This window comes from Centruroides sculpturatus, unplaced genomic scaffold (assembly GCF_000671375.1).
Source record: "Centruroides sculpturatus isolate CEXI.00-Female unplaced genomic scaffold, Cexi_2.0 scaffold83, whole genome shotgun sequence".
NCBI classification, from domain to species: Eukaryota; Metazoa; Arthropoda; class Arachnida; order Scorpiones; family Buthidae; genus Centruroides; species Centruroides sculpturatus.
Window position 1 is genome coordinate 555,582 of NW_019384393.1, and position 22,846 is coordinate 578,427.

The 22,846-nt window shown below is 38.0% G+C and overlaps 1 protein-coding gene across 1 annotated transcript in view; it reads right to left on the minus strand.

The window, feature by feature from the left end:
* Positions 1-10,023: 10,023 nt before the first annotated feature.
* The window catches only part of LOC111618296 (zinc finger homeobox protein 4-like), an 87,115-nt gene continuing 74,292 nt past the window's right edge, over positions 10,024-22,846 (minus strand). Inside the window, exon 5 of the mRNA XM_023359789.1 lies at positions 10,024-14,284. Coding sequence (XP_023215557.1) covers positions 13,362-14,284 — 923 coding nt within the window. The 3' untranslated portion in view covers positions 10,024-13,361. The remainder of the gene's footprint in view (positions 14,285-22,846) is intronic.

A 22,846-nucleotide genomic window follows, 5' to 3' on the forward strand; every position in this document is an offset into this window, starting at 1 on the left:
ACAGAAAAAGCCTGTAGGCATTAAAGATGCTTCATTTTTTTGGTTGCTGGCGATGTTTATCAATCAGTTTTGGCAATAATCAACCTTAAGAATCATTTTATGTAGGATCTCGTAATTCTCGGAATGACCTCCTCCTTTGACCTGTGACCGAAGACTACCTACTTTATGTATTATACTGTCAACAGTAGATTGTCAGTGGTTCGCGTTTCTGACGTGATCATATATCTCCGTCAGAACGAGCCCAGATTAAAATTCTTTGACTACTCTATACGTCTGTCCCGCTGTCACATTTAACGTGATAGAAATCATCAACATTGTGACGAATATGACTACCTTATTATACATCACAGTGACGTCATAATTTGGAAGTATGGCATGGAGCAAAGGAACCCCCGCCGCGATCATCTTTCCCTCTTGAAGCCAACCGGGACCCCGAGGTTCATAAATCCACGGGTTCGGGTCACGGTTCTTATGACAATATATTTTTTTAATTTAGGTTACATCTAAGTACTTATAGGACAATCAATTTTTCTTCAAACAAGGTTTTTCTCAACCTTGTTGACATAACCTTACCGCTACAAACAGCTTTGTTTCGTTTGTTGACATATACCAAGCACACAAACGAGGTTACTACTTTAGCCATTGTAATTAAACGCTAAGAATTATTGTAACAATATAATTACTCTGGACAGATCGGCAAATGAATAGGATCAAAGTAGTGGCATCCCTTCATCTTAACGAACGTTAATTAAGCATTTCCTCTCAACGCTGGATACACTAATGACATGCATGCCCTTCATACCAATGTACTTACAATTCTCGGCTGTTTGTTTAGAGTCGGTGGAGAGTGTGGTTCGCAACCTTTTTTTTATTTATTTTTTTTAATAAATTAACTGCTTACCAGCAACCGCCTTTGTTAACAAGAATGAGAGACTATTAATTTAATTGCAATAAGTATGTGTTTAATTAAATGAAAGAGCAATAAAAAAAATAAAGAAGTAAAATATTTGATGCTCTCACAATTTGTTTAGAATTACGATTTAATATATTTATTAACAAAGGCCGCACGCGTCGTAATTCTCGTTTAACTTTCTTCTTAGCAGATAACGACACATTATATTTAAATTATGACAACAATCTTGGAACGAAAGAGGCCCCGCTAATACTAAGGCAAATGAATCTATTGGCTACCGTGAGAGTGTCACGTCTCACGTCACAATTAGAGAAGATGATGGAAGAGGTGAAGAGGGATCTCCCAATCACCCCGGGACAACACATCATCTGTAGCGCCGCTTATCCCGGCCGTTCCCCTTCGTGGCACCTAAGGGCAAACAATAGCCACACTAGCCAACGGTCCTCGATCTGTTATTGAAAATCCAAGATGGCCGCCGACTACCAGATCAATAATAAAGCAACTTGAATGGATTTCTGTCGCAGTGTGTCAGGTGTCCGGAGTTTGGCCAAGGTGCGGAATAAAGAGGAGAGAATGAAGGAAGAAAGGAAAAGAGCTTAAGGGAACGGGGGTTCTTTATGCATGGGTGTCTAAGAAAAGAGCATAAAGGAAGTGTTTGTCACGCCACCTATGTTAATTGCAGTAAGAAAGGCAAAGTGGAGGTTGTGGGAAGATAATCAACCTCTTAATTGGTGTAATGTCGTCGGCAGCATGACTGGCCATCCGGCAACATGGATGTATAGTCGCTAACCGGATTTGTTAGAAGCGTCTCTAATCTGTACATTAATGGCTTTTATCTGTTATAAGTTCAAAACCCAAGTCGCTGTGCCTCTTAAAATTCATCCAATTGCATAATTTAAGCGGTTATTGTACTGTACCAGGTAGGAAAACCGTCGGCTGCGGAGAACGTCCCGAACTCGAAGCTTTTTTTATTCTCTCGCCACAATACGGAAATAGTATGCAACGTTATTATCGACTTCCTGTTTTTAGATGTACACAAGGAATACTCAACCGCGATTATATACAGAAAAGAACGGTAGAAGTACCGTACACAGGGAAACAATATCCAATAAATGGCCCAACCAACTATTAGAAGGCAATTAGTTTAAGTCGACAACTGTAGATAAGTTTTATATACGAAAAATATCAGATAAAACAACTACAACGAAATTATTTAATTAATCGGACCTTCTCGGAATTTTCGTGTCGCTCATTTTCCCTCTATTAGTGTAATTATTTGCTTTTCTATCTACCTTCGTTTGCCAAATTTCATAACAATAGTCACGTATTATTGTAATTACGGTAAGTTTCCTCCCCCACTCTCGCTTTCTGTCGTCCTTCTATTTCGGTCCTAACCGAAATAAGATCGGTAACGACAAAGACTTCTAGAGGATAAAGTAACTCTATACCTTTACAACAGAATAATTTTCTTTGCTATTAAATTTTCCGACGCTACTGAGCAACACAATAGACAGAAATTTGGCGATAAACACAACCTCTACGCCATCAGAATGACACACTCAGGAAATATGTTGCTATGGAAACAGGCAGTCCAAGAACATCACGTTTATAGACGGGTGTGAAACAAGAGCTTACTTAATGCATCTTTGGTTGTTTCCTACGTGAACGTTTCTCCAGTTTGTGTTTAATAGGTGTCGTATAATAAAAAGATGCTCGTCTTCTTTGTTGCGGTCCAGTGGGGATAACAGTTTATTTTCGCTGCTAGGAATTAAAAAATAGATAAAGTTAAATCTCTAGCACGAATTAAAAGAGCAAATTTTGTAATTGCTCTAGATAGACTGATATTTAAAAAAAGTGCCGCAGTTTTTAATATCTTTATCCCAGTTTGGAAGATAGGAGTAATGATATATTTGTGTGGGTTATTATAACTGACGTCATAGCTATAGCTAATAAAGATTTAATTGGCATGCAACCTGGCGCTGGGTTTCAAACTGCCGCACTAAACAATTAAGTTTATAACGGGTGCGAAATGTGCTACATTACCTTAGCAGTAGTGGACGTGAGCGGCATGCAAACTTAGCACTCCTAGTTCCGTGATTGTCCACTTGGGGTTGTACACGCTTTCCAGTGAAACGACCCAGGCCACTTCTTATAGAGATTTCGGACTCGGTCTATATTTGCGCTTCTAGTTGTTGCTTACTTGTGGATGCTTTCCGTTTCTAATTGCGCAGATAGGAGTGATGCGTAATTGCATCCTGGACGGGGAAATTGAAATAATCTCTAATTAATATTGAGAAACAATCTCCGTTATTGTTCTGTTACAGACTTCCTCTTAATATGTTTTTTTCGCTACAATGCCTCTCTTTCTTATTATCAAAACAATACAAGTTTGGTATCTTTTTCAGACAGTTCTCGATGTTATTAAAATAATTTGGTCCTATGTAACAACAGCTATCTAATTCGTGACTTCCTACCTGTCCAAGTTGATACACCTGTCTAAGAAAAGCGGCAACTTCCCACCTCTACCTGTAATAAGAGGTGTACAAAAAGATAGTTGTCTAGACAAGACGGGGACACAATGAAGCTACAGAAAATATATATCTACTCAACTGTGCACTCATCTTATCTCCGGACGACGTAATTGCATCGTGGGGGAGGACTAAAGTCGTCTTACACCTGCACAAGTTTAATACTTGCCCCATAATTGGCTAGCTATCATTAGATGTCAGGACGGTACACTAAACGACATTTGTTTCCTCTTGTGTCCAGTCTCGAAAAATAATATCTTTCGCAACACCAGGACCGACTAATCGATCACCTATGCCACATCCTGCCGCCATTTCTTTCGTGCATTTTTCTCCACCCCTTCATTTTCCCCCTCACCTGGTGGACTTCATAGAATCGTTCGAGCGAAACGTTCCTCAAGTAAATTACACTTTGCCTTTCTTCTACATTTCTTCTAATTACTTTTCCCGTACGAATGTTTATGCAGTGTTGAACCTCAATCCCTGGGCATTCGCCTCTCGGGCTAATATCCTTTCTTCCCTCGACCCCCCTTTTTTTCTGATACTCTCCTATGTCTTAACCTGACAAATGTGGTGTAGAGTGTTGACTGGACCTTAGACCAGTGTCTATAATTGCTATTAGGTTTCGAAAGATGAAGCAATAAAAAAAATTACTATCAACTTCTTTTATTTTAAATCCATCAAAGCATTTTTATTTCTCTCAGACAAATTTCGGTATGTAAATCTGCACGAACATTTACTTTTAATCGACTAAAAGAGTTCATAAGAAAGAACTTACGGAACTAGAGTTTGTAAAACAAAACAAAAAAAAAAACTATGCAATCAAGATATTTGAAGAACATCTCATGACAACAGAAATAGGACTCTACTGAAAGATTAGTGGAGTTCGAAATTTTCATAGAAAAACTAAAACTCGTTGGTTTTAGAATAAACAAACGAGTAAAAAAAATATATATATGCTGAGTTACGGTTACATACATACAGGCAAAAATGAAAAATACATTTCAAATTTTTTCAAATTTACTTAATTTCCATGCAGGATATACAAAAACAATACAAAAGATATTTTTAATAAATAAAGAAATGAATAATTATATATAATGAATATTTTCCGGTTTAATTTAGTTAAATTAAAGCCATTACGTTTGGATATAGAAGAGAGCGTGTAGGAAAGACTCTGCATCTTCCGTAACACGGTTCGATAATTAGTAGCTATTAAGAAATAGGAAACGAAACTAGAAAACAAATTAAAGCCAATTTCCCAAAACAATAAAAATTGAAAGAGAATGCGTGTCTACGAGAAAATTGCATAAAATTAAGGAAAAATATGATTTCTCATAAATATTACGACTAATTACAACCAAGGACACGAATATTTGTCGAAGCGAAGATAAACATCCTGCGTACTCTTAATAAACCAAGGTAAACCCCCAAAAGAAAGAAACGGAGGTTTATCGACACTCATCTCTCATATGCAAAGGTCCTTGAATATAAACGATGCTTTTACATGCAGAATTCTCAGTATTTATACTCTTTTCATTCGGCATTCAAGTAGACCTAGTCATTGTGTACGCGTCCGTGATTTATCTGATTAACGTCATTAAGCCGCCTACTTAGTCGGATGACGTCGGCTAGAAGGTTAAACATCTACACCCGAGTAATCGTTTAATTTGAGACATTATCGAGAAAATTCGCTGCAGTGGAGCTCGAATTATGGAGAAAAACATCGGGAGGATGCGCGGAGGAGCGAGGAAAGCAATGTTGTTGCAAACTACTCCCGGGCATACGTTGTTAGGTCGCCCTTTCTGAGTGACGCCGATAGCCAGAAGGCAGGTTGTTAGTATCTCTTGTCTGTCATTACTCGCTTCAAAACGGGCATGTTTTGTAAAGAAGCCATACCGGATAAACAGCTGCCTTGACCAACTCCTCCCAAATAACTAATAATCCGTCTTGTTTCATTTCGAATCGATGCCCTCTTCTTCATCAGTTTGCGCGGCATCATTTTTTTTCAAGAATCGTTAAAAATCTCTAACCGAGCGAACACGGTCGTCATCATCATCATCCTCCCGCTTTTATAATCAGATTTGCTAGTTTGTCCAATTTCTTTATCTTAAATCGCGCTATTTTTCCTTTTTCTTTCTTTATTAACTGGCGAATGCGATTTTTGCTTTATCGAAAGACTTGTTTGATCATATGGTACCAGTCTTTTATTTATTTCTATGGCATTCTATAGACGGTCGACTGATGTGGACAGGAATCATTCTACAATTTTTGGCAGTGTTTCTAACATAGCATATTTGGCGGATGGTTCTTGTCAAAGCTGCTCATCTGTCTTTCGGCCCTCGTCTATATTTAAATGGACAGAAACGTCCCGATGCGGATTCGATCTGTCTAATAATTGATCACCTACCAAAACTTCAACAAAGCGAAGATAGAATGCAGGGGAAAAAATGCTTATTTAGCACTCCTATCTTAATCTCATCTGGAAACATCACTTAAATTGTCTAACGCGAGCTTTCGCTTTTCCCTTTTTTTTTATTCTGTTACTTCCTGCTGTCCGAACATTAATTTCTACATGTCAAAAGTTTGCCGCTTGTCCGATTTCTTGGGAAATGGCAGATTTAATCCTGGAGAAACCCTTGGTGTCAATCATGCAAGTGTTCAATAATCGATGGTCAACCAACCAGCTCGGGAATTGCGAGATGCGATGGAAAAAAAAAGCGAAAAAATAAAAAAAATTGAAGTAGGATGGAAAATTAAGCATCCGAGTTTGTCAAATAGAAATCTTAGAAGTTCTTTCAACGTAACTAAAAACGAAAAAGTCAATCTTTAGATATATCTATATCTAGATTACATTTTTAGCTGATTACTATAGATGAGGATAGTATGGACGGACTTAGTTGGTATTTGAGCCGGACATTTTTTTATATCGATAATCTATATACTCGGCAGATAATCTTACTTGTTTCGAACGGTGATTGTTTGAACTCCTTTAAAGCGACTCGGTGTTGGGTAGACGGAGGAATCATTCTCTCATCGATGTTCAATAACGTCCGATCAGAAATTGGATCTGTAACCCGCCGTTGTAATGTGATTTTCGAGACCGGAACGTAATTAAAGTTGAAGGAGGTGTCGACACGTCTCTTTTTTTTTCAGTTGTCGAAAACGGGGTAAAAGAATATAATTCGGGAGAATGCGATATCAGCGCCACCACAGACAGGGAAACAACACCCCGGACGACGAACAATGTAGCTATTCCCCTTAAAGTCCCATAACTTTAAGCGATAAAAAAACCTATCTACTTGGCGACGATAAGATGTGATACATTGCTCTAGGCAGAATTACCGTCCATGTGGGAAAAGACTAGCGTCGATTCAGGTGTTATGTTTCCCGTCTCCAAATATACACTTTTTAAGTCCGACCCGCTAGTAGAATCTAGAAAAATTGAATCAAAAATGATTGTCCATGCGGCCGATGTGTGAAAACGGGGGAGGAGGTGGAAGGGGGCTGTGGCAGGTGGTAGTACGATTGTGTAATGAAATTACTTCGGGACACAAATAGGGGAAAAACGACAGGTCCTAAAGCATAACCGAGGTTTTGTGGGGGGGGGAGTAGAGTCAGAGTCCAGCGCGGATAGAAGGCGGGAGGATTTTATGGCTCCTCAAGCTGCTTTCGCGGGCTACTAGTCAGTGAGACGACTTCCTAGCACAGAGCTAATTGAGTAGAGCTTTATTTATGGTGTCTGCCTGGCCGCTTGTCCTCCATAATTTACAAGCTGAGCTCGCCAAAGTGAGAACAATGTTATTAATCTTGTCCGTGGGACTAAAGTTGATTACGGAATCATACTGGTAGTCTAGCCAAATTATACGGCGGTAGTTCGTCTGTTTATATGGTAACGTTAACCAGAGGCGGTTTGGGTTAGATAGGAATCCGTCACACCAGCTCATAACCTAATGAGTCGGTCTCCGACGAGAATATAACTGCGTTACCGAACGGCGATTTGGATGGTGCCAACCTAATTATCTGCAGGTAGACGGACATCTGCGGATCGCTTAATGAGAGTTTCAACGGATTTAACATTACCATTTACTCAATTATTCTCTTTACTTGGTATCAGTCTATGGTCGTCGCCACTTCCAATTCTAATTCTCAAGGTTGCTGTTGACCTTCGACCTGGTAGTTTCTGAGCAACATTGTAACCGACGGTGTATAACTTGTTTACAAAATCTCCAATAAATCACAAATGAGCAAACTAACATTCGATAGGAAATTATGGCGATAAACAATGGTTACGAGTTAATTAAGGACGTCGTTTTTACCAAACGGTACGCTTTACTCGGACATTATTCGATTTAAATCGACGCCATTTTTTGCCTTCGTCGATAAATCAATGCAAAATACGTCGAGAAAAAAATGCGTAATGATTGGTGGAAAATTCGGAATATATTCTATTTTTAGAAAAGGTCATCATATGTGAAAAATTCTCATCGATCAAACGAGACAATAGATGATGGAAAATACAATAGGAATGGTACTGAATTAAATGAGAATAATTTAAAGATGCGCATTAATGATTTTTAATGGAAATGCTTCTTTCCTTATAATTCAATCATTCTATTGTTTAAGAATTACACGCCTTTGGAAATGATTACGTGACATCGAGTAACGTCTAACTAATCATGTTAAGATTGTAGAAATATGAGGAAAACGTAGACATGACGACGAAATTTGTTAAGGATTGTATTGCCACACAATGAATCGAGAGAAATATTTCATGCGAAGAATTTGTATAAATTTAAGAAAAAATATAAAAAATTTTTAAAGTCAGTTGTTGTTTAGTGGATAACTGCAATGCTCCTTCCATAATAAACTTATTCTAGTTCCGATTGTGAATTTTGATTTTTGTTTCTTTCGTTTGCAGCAATATTCTCTTATATCCGCTGTTTTATAACACGGAATTATTAAAGAAATGAGTTTTTTCTGGAAGCATAAAATGCAGTCTACAAAACTCTTCAGAATTTAGATTCGACCGGCTGCACGTAACGTAAGCTATATTATTTGAGAAGATGCTAAATAAAAAAAGGAAAAAAAAGGAGAAGTAAGAAATTGCAGTAAATGCATATTTGGCTTTCCTACTTGGCGATAAAATTCGAGTTGCAAAAACATCCCGGGAATTAATTCGTCCGATAAATTGCAGTTCAAAAATAGAATCGGCATTTTGAAGGATTCTAGTTATTAATAAAATACCGAAAAATGTTTTCGCCCGGTTGGTTTTATTATTATGGAGCTTATTGGGATGAAGAAACTAGTTGAAATCAATTTTGTGTACAGGGATGACTGGTTATTACTTTATTTGGTAAACTCGGATCGGACATAATGCACAGACCGGGCCGGTTAAGAAGTTGAATCGATCTGGCCATTGATTATAATCCGGTTAGATAAGGTGGGCATCAAAAATCCTCAACAAACAACACCGGAAATGAATAATGCTCGGGGGTGGAAGTAATGGGGATCTTACGGGCACGTTCCTGCACATGATGGATTCAACATTTACTACTGGACAGAAACTGTTCCAAACAAATCGGTCTCGGGGGATGGGTAATTTCCCACTCGCAGCACCCGGTCCTTGCGCCCAATGTAAAAATTCCACCGCAAATTCCAACACAAATAAATGGAGAAATCGGGGTGATCTTTTTCTCCGTGTTGTACAGTTCGTAAGAGCGAGGGGGACCGAAGAATGGGGAAAGCGATGAGAAGGCAGCGGTAAAAAGGAAGAGAGAGATTACCTGAATGGATATTTGCCGAAAGAAAAATGCAATATCCAGGAGAAAATTACATCTCGGACTTCACAAGGATTTAGAAGAACCAATCTTCAGTCGGCCGAGAAAACTAGGTTTCCATCACCGGCTATAGCAGACATGCAGTTTTGTTGAATGTCATACCGATAACCAATAACTTTACATTTTTCTAAAAACTAATTATCGTTCGTCCCTCCGATCTTTTGTTCCAAAAAAAAAAGAAAAAAAGCGCCGTCGAAATCATCCCGAGGTCGAGTATCGGCAACTTTCTATGTACATTATTTACCTGTTTCGATAGCCGCTACCTATACAAATAATAAAACTTGGCTGCATTCTACCGTAAAAGAAACAGTATAAATAATTCATCGGATACTTTATATTCACATCTTCTATTTCGTCCTCCCTGATATAAATCACATAAAAAATTGATAAATTTTTATGTTTTAGAATAAATTTAAATTTTATATTTTAATAATTTTATATCTGCATAATAAGGGAAAATAATTACTGATGGATCTCCGCTATCCCGCCATCCGATCGATATACGGTTAATTCGCCTTCAGGAATCGATTGAATTTCGTGTTAAGTCCTGTTACTCGCGAAATGTATGTACATTTCGAATTATTTTTGTGATAATAACAAACGGCCATTTTAAAATATTAATTAAACATGTCGATTGATAAAATTATCAGCTGTTATTTGCACGCGAACCCGATAGTAAAGTAGACAAGAAAGAGAGTCCAAAACAGAAGAAAGTTTGATATTTCGTCACATCAGACAGTTTATTACATAGCTTAAGCATACTACAAGAACTGTGATGTAAAAACCTAGAATTTTTTAAACAATATACCAAAATAGAGCCGCACACATGTAAGTATGTATGAAACAATACCTATGTCTAATAATATTAACTGAACATGTTTGATATGGTGGTACAAAAAATCAACAATCTTGATGATAAGTGCAGACAAAAATCAATATAAATAAACAAATGGTTTTTTTAGAATGGTTGTTATTGCCTTTAGGCAAAGTTTCGCCGTTCAAATACCAAACGACGGTTTTTTTCTCTTATTAATTTGTACTTATTGACATTAAGAAGATAGCGTTTTTATAACAGATATCATGAAAATCTGAACATTTTTTTTTTGTTTAATTTGTTTATATAAAGCCCTTTGATGTTGGACCTGCAACGTATTTGACACGAGGTGAATTCGACTGGTAAAAGACCGTAAAATAAAATATTCAAAGCAGCAACGTAAAATGCTAGGATTATAACAACATTGAATCGACTTTTAAGATTGTTGCACACGTACGTATATACAATACAAGAAATTACACACCTGCTTTCTGATAATCTACACTCATTCTTTGCCACTGGGTCCAAGCAGTAATAGGAACTTCGAATGCAGTATGAGGTAGAGGACATCATGTTTAGTTTGCTAGGACCTCAGGTGGTTATAAAGAAGAACCCGACCATAGCGCGCCCTTATGTTTAGCAATAAAATACCAGACCTAACACACGCTCACAGGTGCACGTCAAAAAACGGGGTACCCTTTTTGTTATTTTATTTATTTTCCTTGAAAGTCTACTCTCGAATAAGATTTTTTTAAAAACATGACCTTATCTCAGACAACTCAAACTGTCTTTTAATAAGGGAGTGTGTAGGCAAACCACGAGAGAGACTGCTTTAAAAACGTTTATTTAATTTTTTTTAAAGAGATGCTTTATATAAAAACAATGTCTCTGGTGAATAAATATAGATACAATGAATTAAAATTAAATTTTAAATTGTTGGTGCACCTTGTGACGTTTGAATGTCTCACTAACGGGCACAGCTTAACAGAGGCAGTCGGCCGACGGAGAGAACATGTTAGGAACTTCTGTACCAAATTGTACTTTGATGGCATACAGCATTCATATGGGTTTGTCTATATAGTAGATGTATATATAGTTTATATTTCCCGCGTTCTGCGTATTGTGCGGAATATGGATGGCCCTTTTAATCCAGGAGCAGTCTCTCTCTATCTTTATCTATTCTCCCTCCTTAATAAATTATTCTTTATTTTCTTGAAATAAAGATGTTTATTTATACATATGTATATTTATATGCATCTGTAATAATATTTTTTATATAATATTTATATATGTCTATTTATATTTACTCTTTAAATGGAGATAAAAATAATATCCTGGAATCATTGCACTTTTCCCTTGATTTTGACTGAGAGATATTGTAAAATAAACCACTTTTTACATTAACCATAGATGAGATTTTTTAATAGAATTTTTGAATGAGGAGAACTCCTTTTTTCAAACTCATCACGGGCAAATATACTTCCGGAATACTACAACCCATTATTTACTGACAATGCCAATGTTTGGAGAGTTTGGTAACAGCCCCAGAAAATTGACTGGACCTTGTGCGAGTGCGTGCTGGACTCACGCCCCACTATTTTAAGTAGGAACTTGAACCACTCCTCCCAGAAGGAAAAAAAGGAGAAGTGAAAAAGAAGCGATTGAGAATGAAGTGTTGGAGAAAGATATAACCCAACGAGGGCAAGAGCGACCTCCCAGTTCCAACACGCTTAACACCTCCAAAAATATAGTACCGGGCCAGAACTGGAGAGATCTCAAATGTCCAGAATGCCAACGCCAAATGACTATCCCTGGGTGCCTGAGTCTTGCTTTTCTACCCCTTCTCCAAAGCATGCCCCACTCTCAATCATGGTGGTGGCAGTGTGAGCACAGTCTCCTTCTTTCTCTCTCTCTCTCATCTGCTTTCGCCCTACGTTATTCATAGCGACTAGCTCTACAATTGGACAATCAGGAACCACGTGACTACCACACGTGTCCACGTTGATAGAAACATACAGACGGGTTTTGTCACCACTGAAGATTCAGCTTCCACTTTCATCCAAGTAATATTTTTTTATATTTAAATCTCTACGTGCATCGACGAATTTCACAGAAGAAGGAAAAAAGAATAACGCAAGGAAGGAAAAGATCTTTCCGTTATTTTTATTCTTTTTTACCCGACAGGTGTCTGCCGAGAATAATAACAAGAATTTTTACTCTTCGATGTAGAAAAAATGCAGGAACTTTCAACCCGGTCCATTTGGTGAGCATCAGGAACATGGTGAAACATTGACGGCAGCTGATGACCGTTTTTGTAATGCTGGTTGATAACGTCTTTGAATTGAGCTTGGCTCTCATTTGCGTGTTCGTATAGCAAACACGACAATCAAATAAGAATCCATGATCAGCATTGATAGGCAAAGATTACAATTTCTCTACAATGTATTCAATAATATCTACAAAATTGACTTGTAGAACCATAGGATACCGATAAAGAACAGTACCCAATTTATATCTACTTTTGATGAATGGATAGACGACTAGCACTTATCACATAGACTACGTCACGCACCAACGGGGTATTGGGGTCGTATTAACAAAATAAGAATATAAAACAAGAGAAAACTACATTAGTAGGTCATGACGTTCAATGACGTCATATGATTTGAGTCATGAAAGGAGATCGAAATTTCTCGGGTCTCAAAGACCGTGTCTATTCATATACTGTATATATTATATATATCTCTACGACACCACACTATTGTGGGGTTTATTGCAGGCAAATGCTATACTGTGTTGTCTTTCTTGGTTTTTAAAACTTTCCTCCTCCTGTAAGATGTCGTGGCAAGCGAAGTGACGAAAACCACAGGCAGATATCTCCCCAAAAATTGTTCCCAATCCAACTATAATAATAGGTCATTAGCCTGGATCCATACACTAAACTAACAACCTCACAATATGAGGGAGGAAGATTATTTTCGAGGAAGCTTGTAGCTACAATAATAACATGTGGCAAAAACATTTATGATTCTACAATTTGTTTTGATCCATCTAAGCTCGTCCAGTATCAACGGGGCGCGAATGAAAAACGTCTGTGGTGTGCGAGGACAAGTGAAATGGGGACAGGCGATGGAGGGAGGAATGGTAAGGGTCATGGTTTAACCAGCACCACAGTACGGGAGAAAATTTATATAATGTAGTTATACTACTTGATCCAGCAAAACGTAATACACGACAAAGACATTATTGCCTACGACGATTAAAAAGCATTACAGCCTAGTGGCTTCTGTTGTTAGGGTAGAGTCACCTGAGTAACACATCCCGGATTTAGATGTGGGATCGAACATGTCCAAAGATGTATCGATGCCCTGTCCACGAATCACATTGTCAGGTCCCATACTCAGCCTAAGAGTGGCGTCCAAATCGGTTCTAAAATCCTGTTGGACACCAGAATTGAACAATAAGTCCTGAAGACCGTTTCTTGTGGGATCAGAACCAGCGTCTAACGGTCCTGACATGGGGATAGGAGGGGCGCTTGAAGCTGGTTGTACTGCCGACGACGATTGTTGGACACTAGGTACCACCGTACAGGCTGGAATGGCAGGCGCCGGAGTGCCCGATAGACCAGCCAACACCGTCGATGCTGCCGTTGTAGCTATGGCTATGGACGACGAAGATTGCATCTGTTGATTAGAGAGATGTTGAGTCATCTGAACGGATGCTTTCTGAGCCGCTTCTCTTTGCATCTTCTGAACTCGCTTGATGTGACGATCCATATCGCAGTGGAACTTGAAGTCGAGAACCGTCACAAATCGCTCACGACATGCACGACACTCAACATGGATCTGAACCAGTTTTAGCATGGCTTTTATATCGCCGATGGCTTTTGTTGGAAAACACGAAGCTCTTTGATGATTAAGACATAACACTTCGGCTGGGTAAACCATTTGGCATTTCTTGCATACGAAACCAATGTCGACTTCGACCTCGACTGCTTGATGGAAATCTGGATCTGGTATTCGGCCTTTCAAGTCTGACAAATTCTTTCCATCCTGGGTGATCCGGGCACATGTATTACCTGTCTGACTTAATTTTTGTGTCACCTCTGATAATGCTGCTGGAGGTAACTGCAATAGGGACAGAGGAGTACTGTACATATTAGAATCGTACAAAAAGCCTGCCGGAGGAGAACCTACAGAAGACAAATAAAATAACAATCAATTGATATATAAATTCATCATTTCCTTATCTATTAATTTATCTTTATCACAATATAAATTTACACATTAATACAAGAGAACAATAATTCATATAGATATTTCTTTATTATCGTTAATTAATCAAGTAGTTGTTAGTTAAATTTTAAAATAAATTTTGCACGAGAGAAATTAAAAATATTCAAATTATTTACATCCAGTATAAGTTGGTTGGAAAGTGGGCCTTGGGGGTTAATTAACGTTTATAATAAATAATTAATATAAAATCATTTCATTAATCACATTAATTGTAAATAAAAGGATGTGATGCATTTTCAAAGATTGCTTTGTGTATATCTAAGTAAATAATAGAGTTTTGTTGATGTATAGAATTTTTAAGCAAGAAAACAAAAAATAGAAAAAATGTTCATCACGTATTTTTCTCTTCAGTGTTGTCTCAAAGAAATAAAACCACTCACAGATAATCAAAAAGTCTTTCTGACAACATTGACTGATCGCTTGATTTTAGTTTCCTCATTCTTATTCCAACTTAGTCTAACTCAACGACTCTGGTATCAAACCATAGCGCAATCTGAAAACTTCCACGTCATGCAAACGTTTTTTTCTTATTTTTTGTTTGATGCAGCTATTGGGCGAACATTCTACAAATCCAATTAATAGTCAAATATGACGGTAACTACCTCGAAAAAAAGCATTATCGAATATAACTGGCATGCCGGATCGAATTTAACTGTGCTTTTCTGTAACGACGCTCGGCTATCCAGTTCTGCTCATCCGAAAAGCGAAAATCACTTCTTTCATAGCAGATCTATTAAATCTGTCAGTCGTCAGGTAATTTATAATATCGTTGTAATAAATCCCTCCCAACTGCCTAAATCCTACTTTTTCTTTGAATATGCACTATCTGGAATGGCCCAATCAATATTCAATGCCAAGAGGAATTTAGAATGCATTTTACACGTTATTAGTTGATTTGATACCGGCTGTAATGTTTCTGGCGATAGAAGTGGAAGAAAGAAATGCCTGGAAAAATATAAAAAGAAAAAAGAATAAAAAATATCCTCATTTGCTTTAAAGTTTAGTGGATACAGACATCAATTAAGTTGGAAACTAACTCTCATTCTGCTTGCTCTGCTTAGTTATACGCAGAACGCCTCTCGGAACGTGGGTGTAGGAAGAAGACTTTTTGAAAGAAAGAAAGCGAAAAAAAGAAGAAAATTCCCCAGAGAATAGTGAAAGGAGAGATGTTCTTTACGGAACAACGTAAACTGTTCTGTTTGTTTTTCTGATTTTTCCCCCGCGTCGGTGATTTCTCTTATTTTGTTTTTATAAGTTTAAAGTTTTTGATTTGGCTCTGTCAAGCAAATAATGGACTTATCAAACGAATTGAGGTTGATAGGGTGTCTTCGATTCGGATTATTTATTTAAAACGTTAAAGTTATAATTGCACTCCGGTCGAATTATTGAATGATTTTAGAAGATAAATAAAGGAAGTTCGATACAAGAAGTGCAACAAAGACAGAAAGGAAAAAAAGAAACTAACAAGAGTAATGAAGGTTAACAACTAGCAAATTTAATTACCTAACCTCTTTCTGAAAAGAAACGAAGCGGGAGTACAAAAGAGAAGGCTGCACTATCTTTTTGATGCTATTCTAATAACTTGATTCCTTTACAGTCGAGTGTTCTCATTATGTCTTTAATTGTGGCGGCCGGTTAATGTATCCGCATTAATAACAGTATAGAAATCCTCCGGTTACGTATTAAACCAATTAACACTTTAAGGGATTGTTTAGCCTCAGCCAGACGACGGTTAACGAGATGAAAAGTGCAAAAAGCATAAGGACACAATCCAGCAAGTGGCTGCATTAAAACAGCGGGACGATTGTCCGGAAGCAATAATTATTTGTGTAATGACTGCTAGTATTAATAATTAGTATAATTGTCTGCTGTAATTACGACAAAGTCAGCTCATTAAGGAAAGACTTATTCGCTGTTAGCTGATAGTCCTTCAGACATATTGGCACCCAAAACATCCCTGCGCGTTTATGGACATAATTAGCCATCTCTAGCTCCTAACAATTTCCATGCGTATTAATTTATCCTAGTGGGAATTGTGGATTCGTTTCCAATTATCTAGTTTATTAATACAATAATACATCTTATCTTCTAAACATTTCTTGACTCGGTCCGGATATATAATGAGTTATTTGATATTTTCCCACCGTTCGACTATACGTGCCTAATCAAGTAGAAATCTCCTTCCTTCGTCTACTTTGGAGCGCCGAGACTCGATGCGACGTGATCTGCTTACATCTCTGCTCTATGCGGCAACCATTTTGAAAGTTAACCCTATTTGTATCGGTCCTATCCGTCACACGTGCATAGGCCATTTTCCAGCAGATAAGAAGACGTATACCTACTGCTGAGTGAGGAGGAGAAGCCAGTTCTGTCTAATGGAGATGGCCAAGCATGACTAGCGACTGTGATGAGGTTAGAGATGTTCTGTAACCACGTAAGGCGTCATGTAACGAGCTCGCATGCTCATGTTTGCCAAAGGACAACACCTGTCAGGTGTATAGAGACAGTGATAAAATGAGAGTGAGAACAAGAAAGCCAAACTGTCAAGGTCGTTAATTTACGATCAGACGGAGACGACAAGAGAACGAAATAGCGCGTATTAACATCTAATGCTTCATTCCGATACTACTTTTAACGAAAAAACATTACGTAATTCTTTAAGCAATTAAGTTTTTAATTGAAAAAAAGTAGATGTATCAGAAATATGTCGTCTTCCCAACCATCTTCTACAGATTCGAGAATATAACACGTGTTAGTTAATTAAAAATTTGAAAACGAGAAGAAATAAAAATATTTTCCCAAGACGTCCGGGTAATCTTTACGCAACGCAAACTATTATCGATCCTCTTCTTATATTAGCTAAAGAAATATGAAAGAAGAAGCCGGACGTTCGACGTAATGGACTCGTTATGTGACGTCACAAATGGCGGAAGTGAGCTTCTTCCGGAAAGGTGAGAGCCGAGGAAGTCATTCCGTCTCAAAAAGCTGATGCGTCTTCATCCATCACTGGACACCCTACCACTGACGTCATAGTTCATGCACCCTGACTTTTCCATTTCGTAAGTGCGACTCTCTGGAATTTGGTTGTAGTCACCGGAGCGTGATGTAGTAGAATAGAAAAAAGCGAGCGAGTTTCATCTTGAGTTGGTGATGACCACACCGTTTTGCTACTTGCCACTTTTCAACTTCTTTTTTTATCGTGTCAAAAAAGCTAGCTCAACTAAAATAACGTATATAAATGAAGTATTTAACCTAGACGCAGCACGAAGAGATAGCGACGGCCCAAGCTTGCAGTGGCAAATTAGTCTAGTTGTTGGAAACTGCAGCTAGGTGGCGCGGCACGTGTTCCCTGTCGGTCCTCCAACATTTGATCTATTATACATCATCCGCCCCTTTACACCTTTGAAGGAAGTCGAACGCGGAAATAATCGGAGATGAATATTCCAGACCGACGGGTTAAGAAGAAAGATTACGAGTCACCCTCTCTGCATTCATTGGGATGGGGCCCAGAGTCCTATCCGGAGTATTTTTTTATTAGTTTCTTCTCTAAAATTAAGCTGCATCAACGATTGTCTCGTTAGGCAGCTTCTGTAGCAGGGCAAGAGATTTGTAGATGAATCATCATCCCTTATTCCGATCGGAAGTGTACATTCTCCCTGGGGTGGGGGTGTCGGGATCCCGTGCCAAGGCTAAGTTCTCCTTAGGGGTAGAGTGCAGGAAAAAAAGAGGCTCCACCAGATGTCGACAGTTGACGCGACCATCAAAGTAAACCTCCGTCTACTGGATGTGCTTAATTCTATCAAATTTATTTTATTAGGCAGCCATTTCGCTTGAGCCAAACAATCGTCTTTACTTTAAATATACATAATTTCTATTGACGTGTAATCAATTTTAACTGCGCATCACGTGACCAAATAGAAAGGGAGAGGGGAAAAGAAAAACTGAACAGACCGGTCCGAGAGTAGCCGTGCACCATCCATACTTACAAGGACGAGACTTGACCCGTCTGCCATATCTGACGTCATCCCCTGCGAGCCGCAATCTGTTAAAGCCACTAATGATTCCTCAGGCCTGAGCAGGTGTTGGTCATTAATGTAATTGTCGATGAGAGTTCACGTGATGCGTGCAGTGGCTGGAGACTGGGAGAACCACACATATATGGAGCGTAACAAAAAAATAAAAAAATCACGCAATATACAACTCGAACACCTTCCCACGTTTCGAAGACACGTGTATAGCGTGTAAGTGTGCAGATTTGTATCGTTTTAGCGGCTGGTGTTTGGTTCTCGGTGTTTTACCGTATTCTGCGCGTCCGACTAAATATATACTATCGTGATGTCGTGACTAAACCGTTAGGACTGGAGGCAATCGTCCTGATTAAATCTTTACTGCCAGTTCTTTTCATCTGGTTGCTTTGTTGCCTACGGTAGAAACACTTTCTATATACTGTGTCCTATATGGTGTGCGTGAATGGCAACTTTTTCTAACTTCAGTAAATGTTTTTCATGTTGTTTCAATTGTTTAAGGACATGAATATGAAAATATTATATCGATCGAAACGAAATTTATAAGCGTTATTGAATTTTAAACAATTCCATTGTCGGGGATTATACCGGAGATATTTATTAAGTGGTATATAACGTCGAGAAAATAAAATTCTAAATTGAAGTAGGCCATGTGGAAAACTGGAAAAAAGGAGGAAAGAGGACAAACAGTTCATTTTCCGAAACCAACCAGAAGACGTTTCGGAACGAGAACAAGACGCCTGACTAGTCAACTATACGTCCCTGAGTAAATCCAAGACCACACTTCAACCCGCGGGGGTCTATGACAAGAAAATATTCTCGAATTCGTCCCCTCTTATTCACCCCTCTACCATTTTCAGCACGCGTCTTCCTTCCCGTCAAAACCCCTCTGGGCTGCACGGCATCAAGCTGCACCGAGATTGAAAATTTTTTCCATACTCCAAACTATACCCTGTAGTTAGAATTCCGCAAGGTAGAGACATTCTAAGTGCTGGGAGATTACGGGCAGTATTGCTCGTGCATGCTAACATCCCCGTAGCAGCTTTTCCATGATGACCATTTCAATCCGGCAAAGCTCCAATTAAATTTTTCACTTAGACCGTGACCGGATTTCCCAATGAAGTGACCATACCAGTAACGGTAACAAACCTTTCTATAACATGCAAATCTTCAAAACACGGACAAAGGTCAAACTATGTGTCTATCTCTTTGTCTACACTAGCTTTTATCTAGTCCGGCCATCAGGTCTGGATTCTCTGCCGCAGTCATAAACATCGCTGTCTAAAAACTCTACACTTTCGGGCCAAGTTACAAGGTAAGTCGATTAGCTTCAATCCAAACAGACTTCTCCTCTTGATATCTTTTCGTTCCTCCCCCTCCTCTGTCTGTTCTTCTCCTCCCTTTCTACATCTCGACGCCTTGATATGTGCAGTGCCCTCGTAGCACTTGCCTTCACCGAGTATGTTTTGTTTGATAGAAATAATAGTCAGAGAGATTAACTGCGTTTGAAGGATTCTCCAGAGTATTGTAAACATTCCTATCCTTTTCCTATCTCTCTAATTTATGGACTGCGCCAATTAATGGCTTCTCTTTTCGAGTTTTCCATACACAATCATTTAAATCACATTTATTTAGATGGACTGCAAACGATTATAAGAGACGATGCAGCTGTGGTACAAGATTAATATCATAAAGGCTGATTAATAGACCTGTTGAAGGATCCATTAAAATATGTCATCTTCAACTTATTAATATCTTCGGGTTCAAGAAGGTTCATTTTGCAACACCCTATCCCTTGAAAAACTTCTGCAGCTCTGTTTTTATTACTAAATGCTAGATGCTGAAAGAAAAAATTAACTAAATATTTATATTTTTTTAGATATCGATGTGATAATTATAGTGCAAAAAACACATCAATTATTCAGTGCATTCGGAATATATTAGTCGGAGTTACACCCACTACAGATACGCAGTCGAGCCAACCCCGCGACAAGGGGGCAAAGTACTATCTGAAATGCACCTCAGATGCTAATTATAGCGATGACATTCACTGATACTTTTGATATAATTACTGGTTGTCTATTGAATGCCACGTGAAGGACAAACAATAACGTGTTTTGTCATTTAAATGTGTTCGGCCTTAACAGGATGAAGGTGAAAACTAGTCGACAGCATTGTGCAACGTTGTTTGGCTCTTCCTATTATATCATTTTAATAAGCGGCAGAAAGGTTTTAAAAAATGTCATGATAATTAAGAGGAGAAATTCAATTTTTGAAAATGCTTTAATGATTTAGGAATATATATTAAAGTTAGAAAAGATTGATTTAGAAATTCTGCAGGATAAATCCGAGACGGTAAGCAATGAGTAATTTCTTGGTGTGATGCAATCAGCAGTTATTAATTATTTGGATGATTGCTATCGTATTAAATGCGGGAACTTCGATGTAACCAAAATGTAATTTTGTTACTGTCAGATGCCTAATAGGGTGAATACATTAAGGAATGTTGAAGCGTCGTCCCTCCACCTGTTTAAAGGGAAATGACACATTTCGAATTTGCATCTTGGAATACGGCATTTACATATTTTAATAAGCAATTTAGAAGGATATGAACTCGACTAACTAGGAGTGTCAAATGGATTTATTTAATTATTGGGAGATATAAATTTTTCCAATGGCCAAGAAAAAAGTACAGTTAAATAATTATATAATTTAAAATTCGAAGAATAGATGGAGAGTGCTTAATAAATTTACATGCCTCTGGAGAGCAAACACTCGATAGAAGGCCGGTGAGTGCAGGAAAGTAACAGGTCAATTGGTAGTGTGTCACCCTTACTAAAAGACGATAGTGACCAAACAACTGTTCCCGATAGACATTTAAGTAGCCAATGCTTCCCTCAGGATTGGATAAAGAAGATTAGAGCTTGATAATGGCAAGATCGTCAAGTAGAGTTGGCCGAGCACTAAATGTCCCTTTCTGACACAATCACCATCCAGCTAAATTTTTACCTAACTGATTAACACAGACAGGTGACTCACACTACGAATTATGGCTCCTTGGACAATTTAGTTACAGCTCCTCGGCTTTTGCGACGAAACACTTGGGTAAAGACTGCTTAATGACAGTAAACCGTAGTTTAAAGTACTAGCTTTATTGTTTTCTTATTTTGTGGTTAGCCAGTGGAACAAAGTGGCTGAATGAAAATGGCTCGGTATTACCTATGGGTCAGGTAAATTGCTAACATAATTCTTCCGATTTATTTCACTTTAGATAAATGAGGCGAAAAAAAAAGTTTAAACTATGGTCTTTCGTTAGATTACTTTTTTAGAGCCAAGAAAAATGGCTTTCTCAATACATTATTGCATTGTAATAAAAATTCGCATCGTTCTATTTACAGTTGACGTATAACAATATAACAGGAAGGAAATTTCCATTAAATTGATTAGGTCTCGGAACACGGGTCGCTATCTCGAAACAAATTCCTCCTTTATTAAAAGATCCAACTTAATATTCGGCGTAGAATTTACAAGAAGCAGATTCCATTTTATGCAGGCGCATGCGATGAAAAACTTTTCGAGCCATATATTCGGGAGAGGGCATAAAGAAAGTACTTCTGACAAACTGAAACACGGCTATACCACCGGAGAAGAGTGATCAAAAAATGCAAAAAATGAGATGTGAGGTGTATAAGAGATCATTACGACATCCACAACTATATTTACTAGGCCCTTTCTACACCTAAAAGTATGAAATTCACTTTTAAAGTGTACTTGAGGATGTATGAAAGACATTTTCGCCAGTCCGTCACATATTACGGCCGCGGCTTGGAATAACGTGTGAAATAAGTCTCCCAAAAAGCGCTGCCCTCCAGCAAACGCTCGACGTCCAATTAAAATGGGTAAAATGGTGTGTCAGTGAATGGTTGACAGATGTAGAAGATGATCCAGCCAGCCTGACTAACAAGATGCACCTTGTTATGCTGGTCCGATAAGCGAATCCAGCTAGTGCAAGCTCTACTCTCCAATCAATAAATAGAGCGAACGTCACACAAGAAAACATAAGTAATGAGAGAGCTTAATTTGCTGCACATTTTGACAGTCTTGACCTTAGCTCAGTGCTTGCTTCAATTTTTATCGATTACACAAGCCTTCAGCTGAAAATTCTATAATTTCATTTCGAAATACGCCTTGAAAATTATATCATATTGTCTCAAAATTTTATTTTCCCAAATGAAATGAATATTTTTAAAAATTCTTAATTATTATTTTTTCAATAATTTGAAAAGTATAAATATAATAACATGATAAATTATTGGGAGGTTTTGAGTTGTTATAAAAATTGGCTGCTAGAACAGGATTTAAAACCCCGCTCTGCACTGTGTAAATAAATTTTAAATTATAATTATCCCAGAGAGTTCTTCAGATTAATTAAGT